Source organism: Sphaeramia orbicularis, chromosome 4 (genome assembly GCF_902148855.1).
Source record: "Sphaeramia orbicularis chromosome 4, fSphaOr1.1, whole genome shotgun sequence".
In the NCBI taxonomy this organism is placed as follows: domain Eukaryota; kingdom Metazoa; phylum Chordata; class Actinopteri; order Kurtiformes; family Apogonidae; genus Sphaeramia; species Sphaeramia orbicularis.
This window is the reverse complement of record NC_043960.1, coordinates 11,933,968-11,958,511: the sequence shown is the minus strand read 5'-3', so window position 1 is coordinate 11,958,511 and position 24,544 is coordinate 11,933,968. Positions and strand designations below refer to the sequence as shown.

General features: G+C 36.8%; 1 protein-coding gene across 1 annotated transcript in view; it reads left to right on the top strand.

The window, feature by feature from the left end:
• Positions 1 to 24,544, top strand: part of LOC115417728 (glypican-1-like) — a 75,691-nt gene that overhangs the window by 36,630 nt on the left and 14,517 nt on the right. Inside the window, 7 exon segments of the mRNA XM_030131773.1 lie at positions 9,404 to 9,562; positions 12,809 to 13,026; positions 14,606 to 14,779; positions 15,851 to 16,016; positions 17,216 to 17,346; positions 20,876 to 21,013; positions 23,129 to 23,259. Of these exon segments, the coding sequence (XP_029987633.1) occupies positions 9,404 to 9,562; positions 12,809 to 13,026; positions 14,606 to 14,779; positions 15,851 to 16,016; positions 17,216 to 17,346; positions 20,876 to 21,013; positions 23,129 to 23,259 (1,117 nt within the window).

Sequence of the window (24,544 nt, the reverse complement as noted above, 5' to 3'; positions counted from 1 at the left end):
ACTGTGATCTCTGCTTGGCATGATATCCACCATTAAATGAATTTATCCCCATAAATATTACATCAGGCATTACCACGTAATCGATACTAAGAAATGTACCTCCTTAGGAGTCATGTGGGTCTAACAAGGTGAATAAACTCAATCCCTCAAATCATTAGCCATGTGATTAGATTTAGGCGGGTTTTGCTGCCATAGAAACCAGTGTTGGCTTGTGACCATAACAAAATCAGAGGAAAGTGACCACAAGCTCTTTCCCTTTATTAGAAAAAAAAACATGATATTCCTTCTAAGCTCTTTACATAGATAATGAAGATGAATATTCATGGTTACATGCAGCCGTGGACACTTACCATAGTAACGGATGAATCTGCTTTAGACATTTTATTATTCTGTGTTGAAATAACATCCTTTTTTCTGAAGTTTCCCACCAGTTGGTCCATGAGATCACAGCCTCCCTGTCATTCTTTTAGCCACATTTTTGAAAAGATCAGCTTTATGATATTTACACGTTTGGACACATCCAAGTCTTTCATAATGTTTAAAAATAGGTGCTTTTATCCTCACAGAGCTGACCATAAACAGACAGGAACAAATACGAACTGATAAAAGTCCCAAATGACACACATACTCTGAATGTCCTGTATAAAGGATTTTAGAAAAAAACTGGAATGATATCTGCATATCACACAGCTACAGTATTGTACATGAAGTTAAAATAAAATACTTGTACCCTTTCTCATCAAATGATTGTGACAATGTGATTTATTCTTGATAAAGTCTGGTAGTCGTTGTATCTGGTCAAAGGTGGTTACTGATGTGTATAAAAGGAATAAAAAGAGGAATGTGTCAGAAAACAAAATTATTCCAACGTCATGGGTAACAGCGTATGTGTATGTTTGTGGTACTTTCATCTGATTTTCCAACCTACGTCTATGCCATGTATGTACTAGTAGAAGTGGATGGCAGATGGTGGCCGTTCTTTCCAATGAAAAGTTGCTCACTGGCCCAGACATTTTTCTACCCCAGAACAAACTGGCTCTAATGAGGGACTACTGCCTTTTTGTGGTCACTGTGGGGGAGGTTGGGGGGTATACAGTTATTTTGCAGCTACATGCTGGTAAATATCTCATACTGAACCTGTAAAATACAAAATATCCATGTTTTGAACTATGATAAAATATACAACTATCCTTTTTTGCAGTTGTATATCACTGCTGATCAATCAATACTGGAATTTCCTCTTATCTTATTTTATCTTATCTTATCTTATCTTATGACTGGGGATGTTTGGAAAATTGTCATCGGGTCCAGATTTTTTTACTGCAGGACTGCATCAAGAACATTACCTGGGACTATGGTACATATTTTAACGACTAGTGCACTTACAAGCACAATGTTTTCTTTTCTCTTTATATAAATCTTTTTGTTGCTTGGTTTAAATCTTTAATTCAAAACAAACAAACAATTCAACAAAATATGTAACATGGTTAGATGTCAGATGTTTCCAACAGAAAACAGAGAAATGCTTCACTTTTTTTGATTTTAAGGCCCGTCAATGCTATCATATCTCTTTTCGAACGCATTCAAGTCTAACATTACTTGCGGCTATTTCATTAAAATGACATGACAACATGGTTGAAAATTCCTCGACTTCATCTGAATAAAACTGTCATATGTTGCCTTTTCTACTTAGATGATTTCTTGCTTCTTCCATCTCTTGGATCTTCATCTGTGGTGAAAACATGCTATTTTACATTTTTTTATTGCTGTTTGATTGAGAGACTCTTAGTAGTAATAACATGAAGTGCATTAATCAAAAAATTTGGAATACCCAAATGCAATCTGAAATGTTGTCATATTTTATTTTATTTTTAAATTGTGGGATATTAAGCTAGGTAAACATAGTAAGAAGCTTGTAGCCAAAATAAAAAGCTTTAATCTGTGGCTGAGTTAAGAAGCACTCATGCTTGATTGTAGTAATGATGTATTAATGCCAATCAGTGTTTTACTGGGTAAGAGCAAGTACACATGACCTTTACTAACCTTATCATATCAACTGAAAAAGAAACATTGCCTAATCAAGTCTGATTAGGCAACGTTTGCTTTTTTCTTCTTTCTTTTTTTTTTCCAAGGGGGCTGGCAAAGAAAAACAGAGACTAGAAAACTCAGTCATCTGTATTCCCTCCTATATTTCACTGAAGATGGCCAGAAGTGCTCCATGTTTCCTCTAAGTCGCTGCCTTTTCTGCAGCGCTTTTAGCATCTTATTTCTTGAACTTGTCCTAAGGCATTAGAGAATCCATTATGTCAACAGGGGTCCCCACAAGTCTGGTTCACACCTCTGTGAATGTGTGTGTGTCCCTCAGGATGTGGAGTTAACTAAATATATGCTGATGCCTGCAGGCGAAATCAGTTTGAGCATCCAAATCACCTACAGAGACACTTTATTTGACCCAAATCTCTCCTCCCAGCCTTTCCTTTCCTGTCCTGTCCTGTCCTGTCCTTTCCTTTCCTTTCCTTTCCTTCCTTTCCTTTCCTTTCCTTTCCTTTCCTTTCCTTTCCTTTCCTTTCCTTTCCTTTCCTTTCCTTTCCTTTCCTGTTCTCTTCTTTCCTTTCCTTTCCTTTCCTTTCCTTTCCTTTCCTTTCCTTTCCTTTCCTTTCCTTTCCTTCCCTTCCCTTCCCTTCCCTTCCCACAGATCATGCTCCCTCACCTAGCCCTTGAGCAAGGCACTTCATTCCGTGAACCTCCTGACCCTTTTAACTACTGTAACGTACCCGTCTGCATGTATTAGCAACTTTGCGTTATGCATGTGTGCCTTTGGTTCAATTTTTCCAAGTAAATTACAATTTTATAGCAGGATGCCAGCTGCTTCCATTACCAAGCAACCCAGGAATGCAGTAAAGCATATGTGTCTGTGGTAAACGCCCTGCATCGTCTGGGTTGGTAAGCAAACCAACAACAAAATGCTAACATTAGCTGCTGCTCATGAGTATGTGACGACAGTGTCTGCTGTGTCTGAAGCACATATGTAACGCTGATGGTGTGGTTTGAAACCCCAGCAGAGGCTTCTACCCCTCTTCTGCCTGACTCTGAAACCTTTTGAGAGGTTTTTTTTTTTTAAAGTGACTTGATCAAAGTGAGCGCTGAGCAGAAGAGTTGACAAGAAAGAAACCTTAGACCTCTGCTGTGTCACACTTCTCCTATTCTCTCTTCCCCTCTGGTCTTCTCTGATTTTAAAGTAGAGGGTGTTAGAGGTGTTGATAGATTTGTAGATTGGCTATGGACATTATTCTGGAAACAACTGAATCTTTTTTGCATGAAATCTACATTTGAGATGCTTTGGTTTTCATCTTTTTCATCTGTTTTTTCATGTTGACATAAGCAGTATTAGATAAACGCAGATTAGATCCAATAGATTTCTCTGTAATGTAGATTGACAGGTTTGTGGGAGTTGTGTGAAAACTTGCAGTATAAATATGAGAAAGTGTGATTGATTTTTCTTTTTTGTTTTTCTTTTTAAATATCATTTTTGGTCTTAAAAATCCAATCATATTAGCATAAATTGATTTAGTTTGATGGCGTTTGCTGCCAGATAATTAATTTCATTTCACACTGATTGATCTGAGCTTGACACTTCCTTACGTGGACTTTTGAAAATTTTTGCATAATCAATGAGTTTGTGGTTGATCTGCTGATTCAGTGTAAGGCTGAGTGACACAAACAAAATCTCAAAAACTCATATTTTTGCTTTGTCATATCTAAACAAAGATGCATATCTTGACCTCCTATATATTTTTGTGTTGCTTTCATCCAATTTTCCAACCTGCATCTATGCCACGTTTGTATTGAACTTGATGGCAAACGGTGGATGTTCTTTGCATCAAAAAGTTGTTCACTGGCCCAGAAAGTTCTCTACCCCAGAACAATCTGGCTCTAATGAGTGCTTATTGCTGTTTTTGTGGCCACCGTAGAAGAGGTTTGGGGGATATTGGTAAATATCTGACACTGAATCTGTTACACATATAACAGGTAAAAAATGTCCATATTAAAGGGGTCATTTATGAGTCTTTGGTTCATTTATTTGTGTATTTAGACCCTAATAGTTCCAAAAAGTTTGAATTTGAACCTTCCAGGTGCTGCAAAGCTATCTGTATATTCATTCCAACAAAAATCGAATGGATTTCTACAACCCTTTTCAATTCCTGCTTAAATTCTTATGTCTATAACTAGTTATGTCACGACATTTGCACATATAAGGTCGAGACTTCCGATGAACATTTCTCCGATTATGCCATAATTGTTTATCAGCAGCAGCGGTTGTAGTCTATACTGAAAATATGTCCAAACTTCGAGCCGATTACCTAAAATGTTCAGTTGTTGGTTGAACGGGACAGAAAGCACAGCCAACAACCTGGAGGGGGTGGGGCGTGAAGTGGCTCATTTGCATTTAAAGGGTCAACGCTCAAAACGACCTTTCTGGTTTCATTACTCAGAAATAGGGTTGAAGATGGACCTGTGGAGTTGAATTAATGAAGAATTCAGACCCAAGCGGAGCATTTACAGTTTATGTATTCACCGTGCCCCCTGTCCGCCTCAGCACCATGGGAGGCCGAGCCTTCAGCCGCTCTGCTCCTCAGCTCTGGAACTCCCTCCCACCATCCATCCGTAACTGTGACTCTCTCCCCACATTCAAATCCAGACTCAAAACTCACCTTTTCAGAACTGCCTACCCCCCATAAGCTCTACTCTCCATTCTACAACTTCATTTCTATATATAGTAATTATTTGTTTTAATCTGTTTATTTCTTTGTATTTTATGGATTGTTTGTTTTATCTTGTTGTACAGTGTCCTTGGGTGTCTTGAAAGGCGCTTATAAATAAAATGTATTATTATTATTATTATTATTATTATTACCTCCGCCAAGGAGGTTATGTTTTTGCCAGGGTTTGTTTGTTTGTCTGTTTGTTTGTTTGTTTGTTTGTTTGTCTGTCCGTTAGTGTGCAACATAACTCAAAAAGTTATGGACAGATTTGGATGAAATTTTGAGGGTTTGTTGGAAATGGGCTAAGGAAGAAATGATTAAATTTTGGTGGTGATCGGGGGTGGGGGGGCCCACGGGGGGGGGGGGGGGGGGCACTGATCAGCCTTGGGGGAGGTCTGCGCTCTCCGAGTGCTTCTAGTTATTATTATTATTATGTAGACCACAGGGTAATGTTTTAAAATGCATAATTCCATTTAAACAAAAGCAAAATATCACACCCTTAAGAAAAATGCTAAAATGCAAAGTTATATCTCTTCTTCTTTGCAGTTGGGAATCACAGCAGATCAGTCAGTTCGGGGGACCTAATGGTAAAATGCTCAGGTTTTTTACTGCAAGACTGCATCAAAAACACCAAAACATCATCCAAATGATAAGATATGCGGTAGAAGACAATAAATAAGTTATGGGTATAATATCAGATAATATGATTTTTTTTCTTTTGTCACATCACGTATCATCATATCGTACAAAATGAAGCAGAAAAGTCTTAAAATATCCCACAAAGAAATGTGATAAGAGGCTGCATTAGGTGCTATTTCCTGTACTAATGCTGTCAGTCTCACTTTCTCACACATGCACACACCAGCCAGTACAGATGAAACATTCATGGAGCAGTGATGATGAAGGCGTCTCCTCTTCTGCTCCACTTATCCTGGTGGACAAATTTTGCCCCCAAACCCACAGACACACCCACACATGCTCACACATAGACACACACATGTACACACACCCATACACAAATTGACCCAGGACCTTTTAGGAAGAAAGACAGCACTGATGCACACAGCTGTGGGGTACTTACTCACCCTTAACCTTCCCAGACATGGGCACACACACACATGAACACACACACACACACACATGCATGCATGAACACACACATACACACATGAACACACACCAATCCTAAGGCATCCAGTCTGCCAAGAGACTGATGCTGCAGACTGCTTTCTAGGCTGTCTGGCAGGTTCAGTGTGTGCACATGTGCACGTGTGTGTGAAAGAGATTTTTATTTTTATGTTCCCTGTGGACTCGAGTATCCCCTTAAGAATAAAAAAAAAATGGTGCAAGTGAGCAATTTCCTTGCCCTTACTCTGTATTTTTTAGTTTTATAGTGAAGGTCAGAGTCACATTATTTCAAGATGAGGGCACAAGTGGAAGTTGTGTATGTGTGTGTGTGTGTGTGTGTCACCTATTGGATCTAGTCAGTCAGAAGAGGGTAGATAGTGGCAGACAAAATGTAGCTGGACATTTAGGCTTATTTGTGCAGTTGTTGTGTGTCGCTTGGCATAGTACCAGATACACTACAAACAAAAAGTTGAGGATATTTTTAATTTTTTGGCTTTTTTTTTCAGTTGGGATTCTTGCACAGCACTTTTTACTTTTTTGTGTGAATTGAATTGAAACTAATTTTTTAATGACCACACATAGTTTTATTTACAAATGGCAAAAATGACACAAAAAAAGACAAAAAAAAAAAAAAAGAAATATCCTCAATGTTTTGTTTGTCGTGTATACAGTATGTCATGAAAACATTGAAGGATTTTTCAGAAAACTCACTCTATCATACCGGTTACCCCAAATGTGTGTATAGCTGCAGACTGTACAGACAAATAAAAGAGGTGAACAGAATACAAAGCTGCATATTTTAGGGTTACTATATATAAGAAGAGTGCATTGGTGGGTTGATTCTGTATGTAAAAGCTTTCCTTGGGTGCAATAAATACTTGATGCATTGGTGTGAGACAAACGTCAGCAAAAACAGAAGCACCACTTTGGAAAAACACTCCACACCTGCATCCAGAATGACGATTAAGTAACAGTAAGCAGTAAAAATACTCACAAGGATGACTGTGTGACCCTTCCAGGTGTTAAAATATTGATATGTGTGTACGTAAGCACTGATGTAATGTTGAAACTGATCTCGGTGGTCAGAATACTTTATTACTGCACTCTAATTGTCCTTTTGAGGTCGGTGGATGAAGTGTCCACTTTAGGGGAATCAGATGATAAAAACGCATTTTCTTAGTCAAGTCTCTGAGATAAGGTCTGATATGAGAACAATTTAGCCACAGTTTAAATTGCTTTATTGTGTTTTATCTGCCTAAGCTGGTTTGAAGTAGGGGGGGATTAGACAAAGCAGTGCACCAATCAGAAGCGTTATTTTCATTTCATTTTTTAAAATTAATTTATTTAGACAGGGACAATGCACAATGTACGTTAACCTTAAAAAGGAGAGATGTAGTGTGCCAGGTTGTAGCACCAGTGCTAATGTCCACTTGTAGTCCCTGGGCAGGCTGATGTTATCATTACAAAAACAGACATGAGTAAAAACTAGAACATACAAAAAGCAGTAAAAAATGCATTTCAATAACTCCATCTATATAAAAAATTCATTCACATCCAACCATTCATTTTTATTCGTCCCCACTGCAGTTTGTCACACTTTAAGCATGTTTACATTACTTTACTTTGTGGCTACAAGTTTGATTCGAGAGTAGCTGTTTTTTCACCATGCGGGAGAATGTGTGATAGTTTGTAATTATTAGTAGCTCCGTTGCTAATGTTGGTAATCCGTTGGTTAAAAATTCATCAAGGTAGTTTTAATTAATAGGAGAAGCATTCAGTAAAACTATGTATTATCAACAAAATACACATAGAAAATGACAAATAAAAGTAGTCATTGTGCAGTAAATGGTCCCTCTCAGTGTTTTACTATTGCATATGATGTTATTGGATTCATTTTAGTGATGCATTAGACTAATGCATATCCTGCCTTTTAGTGCTCTAGATGTTTGAGCTCATAATAATTCATAATCACCTTATACGTGATTGGATATTTTAACATACAGAAATGCAACATATTCCATAAAATCATCATATGTTTGTGGTATTCTTGTTATGTTAGAACTAAGTTTCTGTAAAAAAAAAAATATATATATATCAGCTTTCCATATTTGGATAATTCTAAGAGTGTTTCTTTTTTTTTTTTTTTTTTAAGAATCTGTGTCACTTAAGAAGCAATTTTCTGCAAAGTAATGCACAAACACATCTACCCACTAAATCCTAAAGTGGCGTTGCATGCTTTTCACTCAACAAGAAGAGGACAAAAAACTGGAATGAAATGAAAATGGGTGTAAAGTAACTAAAGCTGTCAGACAAGTGGAATGGGGGGAAATGTACAGTATTTGCCTCTAAGCTGCAGTAGAGTAGAAGTATAAAGTTGTATAAAATGTTCAAGTGAAGGAGAAGTAGATTAATTTTTTATTTGAGTTTCATACTGTCTCAAAGTTGAACTCTTAAGTACACAAACCTGTAACCTTGTGTAAAAAAGTTTGTTTAATAGGAATATATACAGTATGACTTATTATGTAAGAACTGTTACGTTGTCATTTAACCCTGTAACGCCAAACGTATCATATTTGATACGTGACTTTTGAAGCCCTCTACATGATCAGTGTGATTTTTTATTTTTTTTTCTTGAAAAACCTGATGTATACAATTAGATACATGCAATACATATATAGTCCACCAGGGGGAGGAATTAATTCACCAGAGGCATTTCCAGTGACACTACATGACTGTCATTAGGCCCTTTTCCACCAAATTACCAGGAACTTTTATTACCAGGAACTTTTTTATCTGGGTAACCTGTGTGCTTTGCGTTTCCGTCACACCCAAAGTTCAGGGTAATTTATTCAAATCAGGCTGATGATGTATGGGGGAGCTTTAAAATAAACTGCAGTACAGTTCAGGTACATTCAGAAACAAAGCTCTAGCACAATAAAATTACACAGTACTTTTAAGTGGATGGTTTGGGTTTAACATTTTGCTGGTTGTTGAATCACTTAATCCATCTGGAAAACATTTTAAATGATGTGAACCATCATTACATATGGTTAATTAATGAGGAAGGAGGCAGAACTTTGCCAATTTTGAAAAGGAATTACCAATTTGTTAAACATGTTTGTGTTATATTATGTTTTTGTTTGTTCAAAAATAATAATATTTGAGCATTAAGACCTGATGTATCAAATAATATACAATGGATATTATGATTTTAAAATGTTTTTTTTTGTTGTTCAGAAAGACCAGTAAAGGCTCTGGTTTCGAAGAACTGGAATTTTCTGTCAATGATTTAATGTTTCAGGCTTTACAGGGTTAAGCGTTATACAAAGACAACAACATATGAGATAAAGTAAAGTAAAAACTGTATGTGTGCATTTACAGGTTGATTTTTAGCTGTAATAGTAGCTTTAAGGTTTGGTGCCAATGCTTTCCTCAAATCCATCTATTAATTAATTTTAATTAATTACCTAATTAATAACAGCTTAATGAGTGTGTCTGCTCTGTCTTGGCAGGTGAGCATCTGAGGATGTGTCCCCAGGGTCCGACCTGCTGCACCAGTACCATGGAGGAAAACCTAGCAGGTCTGAGCTCCCGAGAGACCGAGGGCCTGATCAGAGAGGCCGGCAGGTCGCTGCAGGCGGCCTTCAATGCTCTCTACAGGAGCTTTGACAGTAAGTAGTGTGTGTTTGTGTAAGCGTGTGTGTTTACAGCACAGAGACTCATTACTGACTGTGCTCAATACCAAAGCTTCAGCAGCGAGCCTAGAGGATTGTGACATTTGTATGTTGTGTATTTGTGAGTTTGTGCCCTGACTGTTTTCCAGCTACTCAGTGCCACTGCTTTGATAGTGAGTGTGAGTGTGCGCAAAGAGAAAGTGTGTGTGTCCTGCGCGTCAAGGGGACCCCTGACTGGGTGTTATAATGAGAGCAGAGTCAGCCAGACACAATGAAATGTGATAAGCCGATCCCCTGATCTCAAAGGAGCGCACACACATATACACACTTGCTTACTTTCATGCACACGCACACACACACACACACAAACAGAGGGGTGTCCCCCGGGGCAGTGGCTGGTTCAGCTAATGAGCAGTTGACCCACTGAGGAGCCGAGTCTGCAGATCACTGCACATCAGAGAAAGAGAAGGATGGAGGGAGGAAGAGAGGCAAGGAAAAGAGGGAACGACTGAGAAGTGACACTGTTAACAACAGGGACAGAAAACAAATGCAGCAAGTGAGAAACATGTCATTAGTGATGTGTAGAAACAGTTAAAAAAAAAAAAAACAGGTTAAAGAAACAGAAACAGATTGCAGCGGGAGGACTAGTCAGAGGAGGAGGAGGACAGTATTATTAGTCTGAAGGCAGCAGGCCACCTCAGTAGCAGTAATGTGGCCGTCCATCTGGTTGTGGTTAGAACAGGCTGGCACTGGTCCACAGCCTTTGAAGCATGAGGGAAAAGCCCAAACCAATATACTGCAGAGACAGCTCGTTGACTCCCTTATTCTCTCCGTTTGACCTCTCTATCGCTTTGTATCCATCTGGTTCGGAGGAAATTTCAAAGAAACCCTTGCCAATGTCGTGAATTTAAATTGGATGTGCTAATCACTAGGGCCGCTTTCTGACCATCGACACTTTACAACACATCAGTATGAAAAGAGCTGCTCAAAAATTCAATAATTGCAGTGACATTCAATAAACTGCTCTGCTCTGTAATCGTGACAACAAATAACGCGTATGTTTGCTCATGTCAGCGTCTATGTCAGAGAAGCAAATCAGTCGATCTAAAAACTCTTTCCATATTCTTCTTGTCGACGAGATTAGTAGAGTGCGCTTTCTGCAGGACTGACAACACAGGTAATAGATAAACCACAGCGTATTCAATAAATAAAACTAGAGATAGCCTTTTTATCTGGTCCCAAAGCATCAGCACTGATTCAGATAATGACCATTAAATTACTTTGGGATTTGCAAGTGGAATGTATAACTGAAGAGCAAAAAAAATAAAAAATAAAAAATCATAGGTCAGAAAAGTAAACTTTGCACTATACAATCACCTTAGTTTGAACTGTTGCATATTTATTCCATGAAGGGTTTTATGTCTTTGACTAATGCTGGTTTTCCAATGTCAGTATGAGCTCAACTTGCCCTGATTTTACTGAACTTGACTTGGTTTTTACCAGTTCATCTCCTTAGCGATGCCCTGTAAACATATTGTGATATCATCTTCAGCCCAACTGAGCTAATGGCCAGTGAAGACGTTAGAATTTTGGAAACACTGCTGTTCCTGGGACCTGAAACATAGATTTAGAGATTCCTACTGGGTCAAAACATAGTCATGTCCCATCAGAGAGCGAACTTTAATTGATTGTCATTCCAACATTTATTTTAGTATAAAGTAGCTCCTTGTTCTGGATAATCCCTTATGGTCCAACTAAAGTAAAAATGAATTTAAAGTAAAAATGTGGATCATTTAGCAACACTTATCTGTCAAATTATCTCTAAAATGTCCCATCAGAGAGATTTAAAATATGAAATCACTCTGATGTGACGTATGCGTTTTGACCCTACTGGAGAAAATAAAGATGATGATGTATCAAGCTAGAGCCTTCTTGAACTATAACATACATTTTTGGAGGACTCCTGCTTGATATAATCATATAATGAAGTCCCACCTTGTGACATGATGATGCATATACAGTCATATAATAAAAATATGTAGACAGTAACACTATTTTTTTAGTTCTGCCTCTGTACACCACCACAATGGAGCTGAAGTGCAATCAAGATGTGATTGAAGTGTGGACTTTCAAAAATGCTACATTAACCATTTAAGAATTATAATCATTTTAACACACACTTTGTCTATTTTCAGAGGATCAAAAGTAACCAGACAAACTAAATTCATTATAAATATGAGGACTGTTTATGTATTGATGCTGCAGTGATTCAAGACCACTCAATCTGCATGGATTTGCATGATGTTTAGTTTCACTTTTCTTGGAAACTTGGTGAAGGTGGTACTAAACACAGGACCAGCTCCAACACTGGAAAAAATCTAAATCTTACCAATTGTATTTGGTAGATTTTTGATTTTTTTTTTTTTTTTTGCTTAATTCAAGATTTTTTTTAGCTTAATTCAAGAAAAAAAATATGCTAATGGAATAAGTGAAAATTATCTTGGTAAGATTTGTTGAAATAAGATTTTCCAGATCTATTGTCTAAAAATAACTTCTCATATCTCCCTGAAAAGTTACTCTTTAGGTGATTATCTCTTATTTTAAGTGTGATGATATATTTTGACTAGAAATGAGAAAAATACACTTGGTAAGATTTAGATTTTTTCCAGTGAAACTACTGTTATCTATTGGCCTTTAAAAACCACTCAACCTCTAATTAAAACCCTGAGGTTTTAGAATATCACTCCTATTGTAAGTCCAATTCTTACCCATTGCTAACAATTGATTTGAGGTGCTCCGTGAACACACTCTCAACAGATCCCTCAGATCATCATGTAAACATCTTTCCATTGTAAGTAGAATACATTCTAGATCAGTTTATTGTGCCTTTGGTCATTATCATTGTACAGCACTGTATATTTGGATGACTTCTGTATTTACATTTAAGCAAATATTCCCATCAATGTTAAACTATAACATTATTCAATACAATGGGCCATTTCTTTTGGTCACCCGTCAGTGGCATCATATCCCCTTCAATAAAATATCAATACATTACCTCTAATATAAACATTATTTCTCCCTCAGTCAATGGTGATGAAAATAACTCTGTTTATTCCTATATCATTTTTATTGTTTTGATTCACAGACCCCTAGTGGCAGAAAACTGTTTAACCGGTTTAAGCCTCCTCCATGTATTGTGATGTGTGAATAAACTTGACTTCCTCTTTTCTCCTCTTTCAGCCTATTTCACTGAACTACACAGTCGTTCGGAGCGCTCCCTGCAGGAGGTACTGGCTCCCCTCGGCTCTCTGTACTCGCAGAACACCCGTCTCTATGGTGATCTGTACAGCGATCTGCGACAGTACTATCGGGGTTCTGCTCTCAATCTGGATGAAACCCTGTCAGAGTTCTGGTCCCGCCTTCTGGAACGTACCTTTAAAAGTGCCGCCCCAAAAGATGTGAGTACTTCATTGTGGGAAGAAGTCAGCTAAGGTCTGACAGTGAAGAAACAAGACACCAAAATGAAAATTAGATAACTTAGAATAGAGCAGAGAGTTTTCTGTTTGCTTCTCTATTCATAAGGGATTCATACAACAAAAAAGTTGGCTTTTACACTGCATGGTAATAGCTTGGCTTCGACTGTACTTGATTCTTCTCATTTTTGGTATAGGGTAATTCATTTTCTTTCTTAGATATAGTACCTCCTTTCGTTCCACAATGTTCTTTGGCAAGTCTGGATGGATGAATGCAAATGCAATGAATCACTCTCATCTTTCGCTTTTGCAAAATACTGTCAGGGGAGAAGTTGTTTTCGCCAAACATACGCATGAGAACGCGTGCCATGGTATTAAAATGACTAGATGCATGTATTTGTCAAAACTTGCCATTTGCACCATGTAGTTGCAGCTGAGTTTGCTCTTTCAAAACAGTAACATACAGATGGTGGAAGGGAGGAGAATGTCAATCCTGCCATTAGGCGACTGAAATAGTCACACTTTTTCTGGGCAAGTACATCCTACAAACCAGACTAGTATGACCTCAAGATGCAAATATATGTGATACATAAAAATATAGCAGAAAACAGGTACTGCCTGATAGAAAACCAAAAAATTTAGTGGAATCAAGTTAAGTCTGTACCATGTGATGGAAAAAGGTCAATATTTTAGGACAAGTGTCAATCTCATGTCTGACACAAGGAGTTTATAGTCATCTTTATTTGTAACCCTTGGCCATAACACAACTTCATATATGATCAAAATATACAGTTCTCATTCGTAAAACACAATACACTGCTGACATATATGACCAAATACATAAAATGAACATTATAATGAACTGAAATGGCTGCAGTTTAAGTTTGTAACTACTTTCAGAATTTTGATGCAGATTTAGATCACAACAGTGTGGTATTTTATAGTCAAATACTCCAAGTTTCTCTGTTACTGTGTTGTTTTTTGATCTATGTGGAGAGAAGCTCTGGGGATGTTTGACAACATATTTGAGAAAACAAAGATGAATCTCACACATTAATGCCATCAAAGAGGTTTTCTGTCTATTACACTTTTAAATGATCTGCAATTATAGTCAGAAAACACTGAGTCATGCTAGATTTGAACAAAAATAAGAAAATAACTGAAATTTAAGAAGACTCCACTGAAGGATTTTGTGACCTTGTCTTGCTTCTACCTCTGCTCCCTCTCCTTCGCCCCTGCTTCTGTTTAGGCTCCTACAAATACACTTCTGTATGTGACAACTGATAAAACTTCCATTTTTAGACATGTCGCTTGGACTTAACAATGTTTTTTTCAACTATTATCACACTCACATGCACGCTGAATATTCTTCTGATAGTGAGGGTATTTTTAAATGTCTTTTAATAGCACGTCTCCAGGCTGTCCTCGGGGTTGAAGACGTATGACTCACGGCTGAAATCTGTAGTTCTTGTCATTCCTATCTCTTTCACCTCTGTGTTATCTAATAACGGTGAAATACCTCAAATAAAACGCAGCTCTCACACTTTCCCCCTCTGTCTGGCAGGTCACCCTGTCAGAGGACTACCTTGAATGTGTTGCTAAGCAACAGGAGACGCTACGACCATTTGGAGACGTCCCACGAGACACAAAGACGAAGGTGATCCGGGCTTTTGTCACAGCCAGGTCGTTTGTCCAGGGGCTGATAGTCAGCGGAGAGGTGGTCAGGAAGGTCTCCCAGGTGGGTGTGTATGTGTGTGTGAAAAAGAAATGGATGCAGTGAAGTGAGACTGACAGACAGGATGTGTTAGAGAAACTGAGTTTGGGAGCTGATGTTTGTGTCTCTGAGTGTGTGTATGTGTGACTCAGGCCTGCTGGGTTGAATCCCAAGAAAGGAGATGTGATGGATGCGTGGTCGTCACACCCTAACTGCCAGAGAAAATGTCTCCACCCTGAAAATAAAGCACACAAAAATCATCAAAAATTAAGTGTCAACAAAACAAAGCCCTCATTTGGAAGGATGACAGTGTTGTGGACAAATTATGCATGTGATGGGGTTTTTTTTTGTTTGTTTTTTTTGCACACAGATTCTTCTTTGTGTTACACTTTGAAAAGGCTGCAGTTAGTAATGACTTTTAATGACATTTCACACACCCATTTTTTAATTTATGTCTCTTAAGAAAAGCAGCTCGGCCAAATTTAATCCTGATTCATTTCACTGAATGGTGTCTAAGCTTTATTTATTTAAGTGATTTAATAATTTTAGTGAAATGTGTACAATGGGACAGAGGACATCATGTCATTTTGTAACATACATTATGACTGTGAGGGTAGATTTATTAAATCTATCAGCACTTGAAGCCACAAAACAGTAATGCAACTTGATTCAAATTCATGCAGACATTTATGCTGACATGACTGGTTGTTCAATCTGTCACTGCATAGAAATCGATGTGTGAAGAGCTGGTAAAAAAAATTAATAGCATGACTTAAATGAATGCGCTTAAATGTAAGACATGTACACACATCAGTGGGTTTCCAGCTCAAGTAGGGGGTATTGGAAAGGTGAGATGTATCAGAAAGGTAACTCCTCTGTGAAAGTGGACACTTCTCACATCCTGCAAACATAATCAGAAACTGACAGTGACTGACAAGCAAGGCCATGCTGTCATCCGTTTCAATTTGCCTCACATTACTGGCTCATTACTGCCCTCTAGTGTCCATCTGTCTTGTTCAGTGAAAATACCCAATGAAGAATAGACTGGATTATACTCCTGTTCCTCATGCGGACTGTCCTCTCCGTCCACACCAGGTGTCTCTGAGTCCAGAGTGTGGGAAGGCCTTGATGAAGCTGGTGTACTGTCCTCATTGTCGCGGCATGCCGTCCATCAAACCCTGCTCCAACTACTGCTCCAACGTTATGAAGGGCTGCCTGGCCAACCAAGCTGACCTGGACTCTGAGTGGCAGAACCTTATAGGTGACAAATTTGAGTTTACTCTCATATTTACAAAGAATAGAATGCAATACAAATAGTTTCGTACTTGAATACTTCTCTAAAAACTGGAATAGACACTGCAAGTCACTGAAATGCATTTGCGGAAAAAATTATTAGACCATCAAAAGTCATCAAAAGCAATGGTTATGCAATCAAGTACTAACTCCTGTGTGTATCATGTGGCTAAAACAGACAGAAAAGAAAACATGGAATGCCTAAAAGCACTGTTTTTGTCAGCACAATGCCATAGATATTGATGTAAGAACTGAAGTGATTTTGGTTATTATCAGGAAAACATGGAAAATGGATAGATATCAGCTCTGAAATTAAACTCTTATGAGCTATTTTTGTTGTTCTCATTATATTTATCCCAACAAATGTACCTTTAGTTGTACCAGGCATTAAAATGACCAAAAAATTTAAGAAGCAAGGGTGGTCTAATAATTTTTTCCATGACTGTATACTTATTTAAATTAATACTAGTATGTACTAAACACTAGCTTCTATGAAGTATCTAACAATGTCCAGTAACATATCATATCTTCCAAGCCTGAATAAAACGAGCCAAACATGCACTTGCAGCAAGTGTTGTCTGCAAGAATGTTTTGTTCAGATATGATAATATGATTTATGAGTAGTTTTAATCCTCAGTAATATTTTGCTGAGATTGCCATAGTGATAAATGTACTGTTTCTACTGTATGCTGCTGAATATAAATGCATTCACTAAAATAATTTCTCTAGGCATCCTACTGTTGACATGGCACATATTTATTTATAGCCCTAACAGGGGTTTAAGTATTACTGTACTTTTAAATAGGTCACTCAAAACTCTTCAGTTTGTTCATTGTGAGTTTTAGTTCTGCAATTAATACTTACTTTCAATACAGATGAAACATATGATCATTCTGCTGATTACCCATTCAATTTTCTGCAAAAAAACAGCATAAAATGTTTTTTATTGAGCCAGCAATCAAACATACCCTGAGCTATTTGGCACATTTGCTTGAAAGATGATTAAAACAATTAATTGGTTACCAAAAATAGTTGCCAATTGATGCTTTTTCTTCAGCTAATTGAGTAATCCTCTTATCGTCGCAGCCATAATGAGTTGCAAAAAGCATACGGGACAACAAAAAAATCTTGCTGAGAGATGAATGTTTTCTCCTCGTCTCCTTTCAGACACTATGATTCAAGTGGCGTCGAGTTTCAGCACAGAGCCCAGTCTGGATGTGGTTCTTTCTTCCATCCCGGCTCGGATCTTTGAGGCCGTCTATTACTTACAGGAAAACATGGAGACCTTTACTGCGAAGGTAAGATAACATTGTCTTATCGCTGCTTCTGAATTCACACAAACAGTACGACTGGACAAAGAACGCCTATAGCGGAGTGATTCACGTCAGCCTTGCTTTGAGTTCAAAAGTAATTAATGGATGTGTTGGATCATACAAAGCTATTAATTATTCACATTATTATTTTTTCCAATGAACCTTGAGGGGATGGTATTCATCAGTGTGTCCCAGTGGGAATGGACTCAACCTTTCATCATTCTGTGATTGCTTTTCTAGATATGTCCTCCAAATGTGCCAACAACCACTAACAGCCTGCCAAGCAGACACTATCTACATTTTAGTTTATGTGTAAACATTTACTGCATTCTTGTTTCTAAAAGTAAGCAGTCTAATTCAATAAATATATTCTGTGAAGTCTAAGTATTGAATTTTTAACACAGTAAAATATAATTACTACAATGTCCTTGTGATTAAATATGTGCTGGTCAAACCCAAATGACCGTTGAAACAACAAACATTACAGTGCAATCTGCACAGGTAATATGGATTATGTGATTGCATGGACGCTACGCAAGTCATGGTTCATCCTCGTCATTAAATATTTATTGAACTGGGAAGGTCACGATGCCCACAAGACGAAGTGATGTTGTAAAGCAGTGGTTCTCAACCTTTTTTCAGTGATGTACCCTCTGTGAAATATTTTTTCAGCCAAACACCTCCTAACCAGCGCAAAGCATTTTTGGTTGAAAAAAACGACTTAAAACAGAGTGCTGTGTCATCAGTGTCTGATTTATTAAACTTTGGAACTCCATTTGTAGTGGTCACTCTTGAACTATTTGGAAATAAAAAGATATAACTAAAAAAAGAAAGAAATAATTAACTTAATTATAAATAAAGATTTGTGCACATAAAAATAATTAGCAACATAAAGTGTCCTCCTTTGGGATCATAGTAAAGATCTGTTCTCAAAAACATAACATAATAATCTTAAAGATACAGCTGGAATTTTGCCAGCTCTGGTTTGGCCTTGTTTGCCACTTGTCCCTCCGTGTTTTCAAAAGAATTACGCTTCAACCACAACTCCATTGTTTGAGTTTTCAAGTGATTGACAGGTGATGCTAGGTGGCATATGACAGGTTGGGTCGAACCATTCTGGTATGGGGGAGACTCTGGGTTTTTAGGATGATGAAATTGAACAGTCTATTGAATAAAAAAATAATTTTATGAACTTATGGGTCAAATCACGCGCCTGTTGACTTTGAATCAAAAAATTAGAATTGAGATAATGATTTCAAACTTTTTGTAGTTCAATAGTATAACATCTTCAGTTTCTAAATCCATTAAAAATTTTCCTGAAATATTTAATTAATTTGATAATTAGAATAGAATAAGAATTTTTTAAGGATTTTTGCATGGATGCTACTTTTTAAATATATTTTAAATGTGACACCACTCTGACTTAATGATGACTTCAGCTTCAAATATATTAAAACCCACAAATGACTATTTATGCATCTTATGATGAAAATGAAAATGACAGTTTTACCCAAATGTTCCTTTGTTGCAATCAAGCATGTTGTTTTAATGATAAATCCTCAGGGGGGTCCTCCACACTGGGAGCTGTGTCTGGTCTGCTAGTGGGGGTACTGTCCTTGGGTCCCTTTGGCCCGGCTGGCTGGGGGTCCTCCCTTCGATGTGGGGGTCCACCTGTCTGTTGGAGTCGGGGGGCCTGGGTGCTGGTCCCCCCAATGGCACGGTCTGCGGCTCCTCCCAGTGTGGACGGCCCCAAAGGTGGCGTTTCCTTGATCCTCAGTGCCATGCCATGTCTCCCTGTTGTGTGCGTGTGTGTGCGTGTGTAAGTGTGTGGGTGTGTGTGTGTGTGTGTGTGTGTGCGTGTCTAGTATGGAGGGTGGGAGGGAGGGGTTTTCTCTGTAATTGTTTTTCTGTTTTTATTGTGTAATTGTTTTTAATTCTGTAAAGCACTTTGTGTTGCATCTGTGCATGAAAAGCGCTCTATAAATAAAGGTTGATTGATTGATTGATTGAATGAAGTTTTGCACGTATGTAAAGGGGCCTAAATAGATAATAGTGTCCACAGATCCTTAAAAAGTCTTAAATTTGATTGTCCTAAATTATTTATCCTTGGAAATGATCATTAATTCTTAACCCAAAAATCCCAAACAGCTGGTGGTGACCAAAACCATCTACTGATCTAAACTGTTCATCCACTAATCCTATCAATACATGTAAATAATTAGTGTAAAATACAGTTATTCATCTTTTCATGGTCATCAGATATGACCCATTTGGACGTTCAGAGGCTCCGTAGTGAACGTGGAAACACCGTCATCTTCCATAACATTTATTCACCAGTAAAACCCATGGAGTTGGATCAATGACAGTAGATGGACACACTGGGTTTATGTTCAGTTAATGATGTATTTTACTGAAAAAGTTACTTTTTCTTCAGTTTTCTCTGTTTCTGATATAATAACCCTCAACTTTTATGAACATCTACATAATCAGTAAATTAAATATAGGAAAATACATGATTTACACTGAATAACCACAAAAAGCAGAGGATAATATTATAATAAATGGTGATAAATCACTTAAGAAAAGTTAAATATAGAGAAAAAACTATTTTGGTATCTGCCATATAAGTAGCATTAGGTCTTTATGGGTTAAATCTGTCACTCAAAGATCTTAAAAATTCCACAAGCACAAATCATAAGTAAATAAATGCTAAATTTACTTTGGACATATTTGTAAAATTTGTACAATATATGTCATTAGTTTGGAATTTTACCATAACAGCGGTGGGAATGAGTAGAGCCTGTAACAGTCATTCATGGATGGAGGGGTTCAGGTATAAGCTTCAGCAGGTTGAACATCTGTAGCAGAAACATTAGTCAGAGACAAATGGAAATGTAGCATTAGCTGGAATGCAACATGGTTAAGACTGATTCAAGAACATAACTATGAGGCTCCTTGTACTGTTATTTTTGTGAATTAAAATTGACCAGACAACTTGAAAAATGTCTTAAAAATTCATACATATTACTTCTTCAAACCTGCAGATGCCCTGTAGTCTCTGTAAAAGGAGATTAAACTGGCTACTGTGTATTAACTCTGCCTGTGTTTATGTTTCTGATCTGAAAAACTGGACTATCTTCTTGTCCTTGAGTTGGAAATTTTAGATCTACAACCTTGTTAGGCTCATCCCAGTATTAAATTTGTTATATTGCAACCTTGTCCTTCAGTCAGATATAAAGATTTATTTGTATTTCTGCCTTTTTATTAGTTTTTGCACTAGGCAATTTAAATTCTACATTCCAAACTAACACTTTGTTATTGGGCTGAAGAAATAAATCCATTCAGCCGTCCTTCCAGTTTGAAACTCTTGTTTGTGGCGACATCTAGTGGATATTTCCAGTGATCACAGATATCGTAATTCAGGCTGAAAATTTAGTGAAATATTTAGATAGACCATAATGTTAATAAAAACAGTACATATTAAAAGGTGCCGTGCCTGTGTCTGTATGTGTAGGTGTATCAGACATGTGGAAATCCAGGTGAACCAGGAACAGGAAGTCCCAGCCTTCATGACCAGAGGAAGAAGAGCGGATCCTTGACTGCTTCAGAGTACAAACCATCCCCGACCGCTGGACTCAGGCTGGAAATGCAGGTGTGTACGTGTAATGAAAAGGATGAGTTTATTTGCAGTATATGGACAAAAGTATTAGGACTCATTGAATTCAAGTGTTTCATGGCAAACAGGAGACTGCGGCTACAGAATAATAATGATAAAGGCCATCATATACTTTTATATTGAGATAAATATCATTGCAATAAATGTATTTTTGAGTTATTCAATGTAATTTTTTTTTATCAGTATAAGAATGATTTTTCATGTTCTCATAAAGTAATTATAACCACCTGGATCCTTCAACTCTCACTTGTCTTTAACCCTTTCATGCATAAATCAAGATTTTTTTTTTTTGTGAGTGTTTTTATTCCTCTTAAGGCATGAAATTGAATTTTTTTATGAACCTACTTTTCATGGAATTACAAAAATATCCACTCAGCTGGAAACTGTGTTTAATTTTTGAAGCAAATAAACATGCATTTACTGATATACTGTGTGAAAACTATGAATAAAATATTTTAAAATGCTGCTAATCTGATATTTTGTCACATTTTAACATACTCTAAAGTTATTATTCACTTTATGGAGATACTATGCAAAAAAACAAAACAAAAGAAATAGAAACTTTTTGTTTAAAAAAACCTGTTAATTACAGTCTCATAATAATAACAAGGAATTGATTTACTCTCAAACATGTTCCTGCAGATTAAGTTTATCTGGAACAGCACAGTTACAGTAATGGTATGAATTGCAGTGTATGGGGATGATGCATTTAAGCGTCCACTGTGTTGGCTGATATGGAACTAAAACAATAAAACCCATGAATATACAAGAGAACAGCTGGAGAATAACTGTCCACTGGAGTGACCACTATGCATGAAAGGGTTAAAGTTAAAATGAATACTCACTGCAACAATCAAAATCTTACCAAGTGTATTTTTCTCATTTCTAGTCAAATCAATTTTACATTTTTTTTTTTTCTTGAATTAAGCAAAAAAAAAATCTGCCAGTGGAGCAAGTAAAAATTATCTTGATAAGATTTCATGAAATAAGGTTTTCAAGATCTATTGTCTGAAAATAAGTTCTTATATCTCACTGAAAAGTTACTCTTTAGGTGATTATGTCTTATTTTAAGTGTGATGAGATATTTGGACTAGAAATGAAAAAAATACACTTGGTAAGATTTTGATTTTTTTTTTTATGTTGGTTTGTGATTAGTGACAACAACTGACACAAACATTTTTTGTCATAATAATATTACAAATCAACAGGAATGGGAAGTCCTACAAGCTGAAGGTGTTATATGTCTCAATAATTCTGTCCAGATTCAGATTCAGAAAAATTTTTTAATCCCCCATACGGGCAATTCATTTGCAGTTTACCACAGACATCAGCCCACATCCAAAGTGCAATGTGACAAACATAAATAAATCGGTGTACAAATACAAGATTATTGGAAGCAACTACAAATAAATGCATTTAAATAATCAACAATAAAAAAATCAATAAATACCATTGCAGACTAAAAAACCCTATTGGTTCTGCTAACATTTTATATCTATCTATCTATCTATCTATCTATCTATCTATCTATCTATCTATCTATCTATCTATCTATCTATCTATCTATCTATCTATCTATCTATCTATCTATCTATCTATCTATCTATCTATCTGTCTATCTATCTATCTATCTATCTATCTATCTATCTACACACACACACACACACAGTACAACTGTTAAATGAAAGAAAAGCTCCAAAACTACTAATATCCAGACCTGAGACCCACTGAAGTCTTCTAGAAAATGATGTAGGGGGATGGATAGTATCAAAAACTACCAAAGAAACCCAGCAGGATAGGCATAAATCAGTCAACAATATTCTGAAAAACTGGTGGAGATTAAAAAAAAAAAATAAATAAAATCCTGTCTTCCTAAGGTAAAACTTGTTTTTTTTTTGTTTTTTTTGTCCTATTCAAAGTCTGAAAGTCGTATCTTAAATAAGTCAAAAACATGCCAATAAATAGCGTTGTAATAATACCAGTAATCTCTTCATTTTTACATTGTATGCTATTATTATTTTTTAAATAGTCTTAACATTTGTCTCGGTGAGTTTTTGGGAATCACAACAAATTCTGATCATCTGTCCTCAGGTATCAGACCTGTCGAGTAAGCTGAGGGAGATGAGGCAGTACTGGATCCAACTGCCGGTGGCACTTTGCAACAAACTGGCAGCAGGAGGCACCAGTCAAGATAAATGCTGGAATGGTATAACTAAAGCAAGGTAAGGAAAAACTGTCAAATTCACTTCAGCCCCACCCCCCCGGAGGCGGAGGTCTGCGCTCTCCGAGTGCTTTTCTAGTTTTCTGATGTTTTACCCTCGCCACTGTCACCAGTCATAAGTGTTTGTTCCTGGAGGATTCTGTTGGGTTTCTGTAAATTGGCTTAAAATTTGATTTGATTGGATCTATCTCCCTTTTATGTGAAGCACTTTGTAACATGTTTTAAAAAGTGCTATACAAATAAAGCTTTACTTACTTAGGTTTCATTCAACACATACACATGTCACATTTCTGTTTGTGCTGCTTCTTCATGGGGACAGGGATTTTTGTGTCTTTTAAAGTGCACATATTTCTTATATTTTCTTGATGAATGTGAAGAAAAGAGCGTGAGAAATAAACATGTATGCTCATTTAAAGCCTGCAGAACAACAAAGGTATAAAGGTGGGTGCATCTCAAAGGGTTTATCTTAATACGTTAAGTAAATATATCATTGTTGTTTGTAAGGCTGTTATCTTGAAATTATGTTAATCAGTATATTTTTTTTATTTCTCTCTTATGACCTAGTCTAGGGGTACTAAAAGGGCCTAACATAAAAGTAACTCCCACTCGAATCCCACTCCCAAAGAAGACTGTGACAAGACTTTTAAATCCAAAAATAAGCAGCAATTTACATATATTAACCCTTTCATGCATAGTGGTCACTACAGTGGGCAGTTTTTCAAAGCTGTTCTCTTGTGTATTCATGGATTTTATTGTTTTAGTTCCATATCAGCCAACACAGTGGATCATCCCATACACTGACATTCATACCATCACTGTAACTTTACTGTTCTTGATAAACCTCATCTGCACTAACATGCTTTAGTGTAAATCAATTGCTTGTTATTGTATTATTATTAGACTGTATTTAACAGTTTTTTTTAACAAAAAGTTGTTTTTTTGCATACTATCTCCATAAAGTGATTAATAACTAGTATTAGTGTATGTTAAAATGCGACCTCAGAAAACATCAGATTAGCAGAATCCAAAAAAAAAAAAAAAAATGTTCATAGTTTTCACAAAGTATGCCAGTAAATACATGTTTCTTTGTTTCAAAAATTAAACACATGGTGTCCAGCTGAGTGGACATATTTGCAACTCCATGAAAAATGGGTTCATAAAAAAAAAATAAAAAAATGTTGAATCGCAAAGCTTTTTCAAGCCTAAAGAGGAATAAAAACACTTCGGAAAAAAATCTTGATTAGGTTCTCATAATTCATGCATGAAAGGGTTAATGTTTTGCTCTT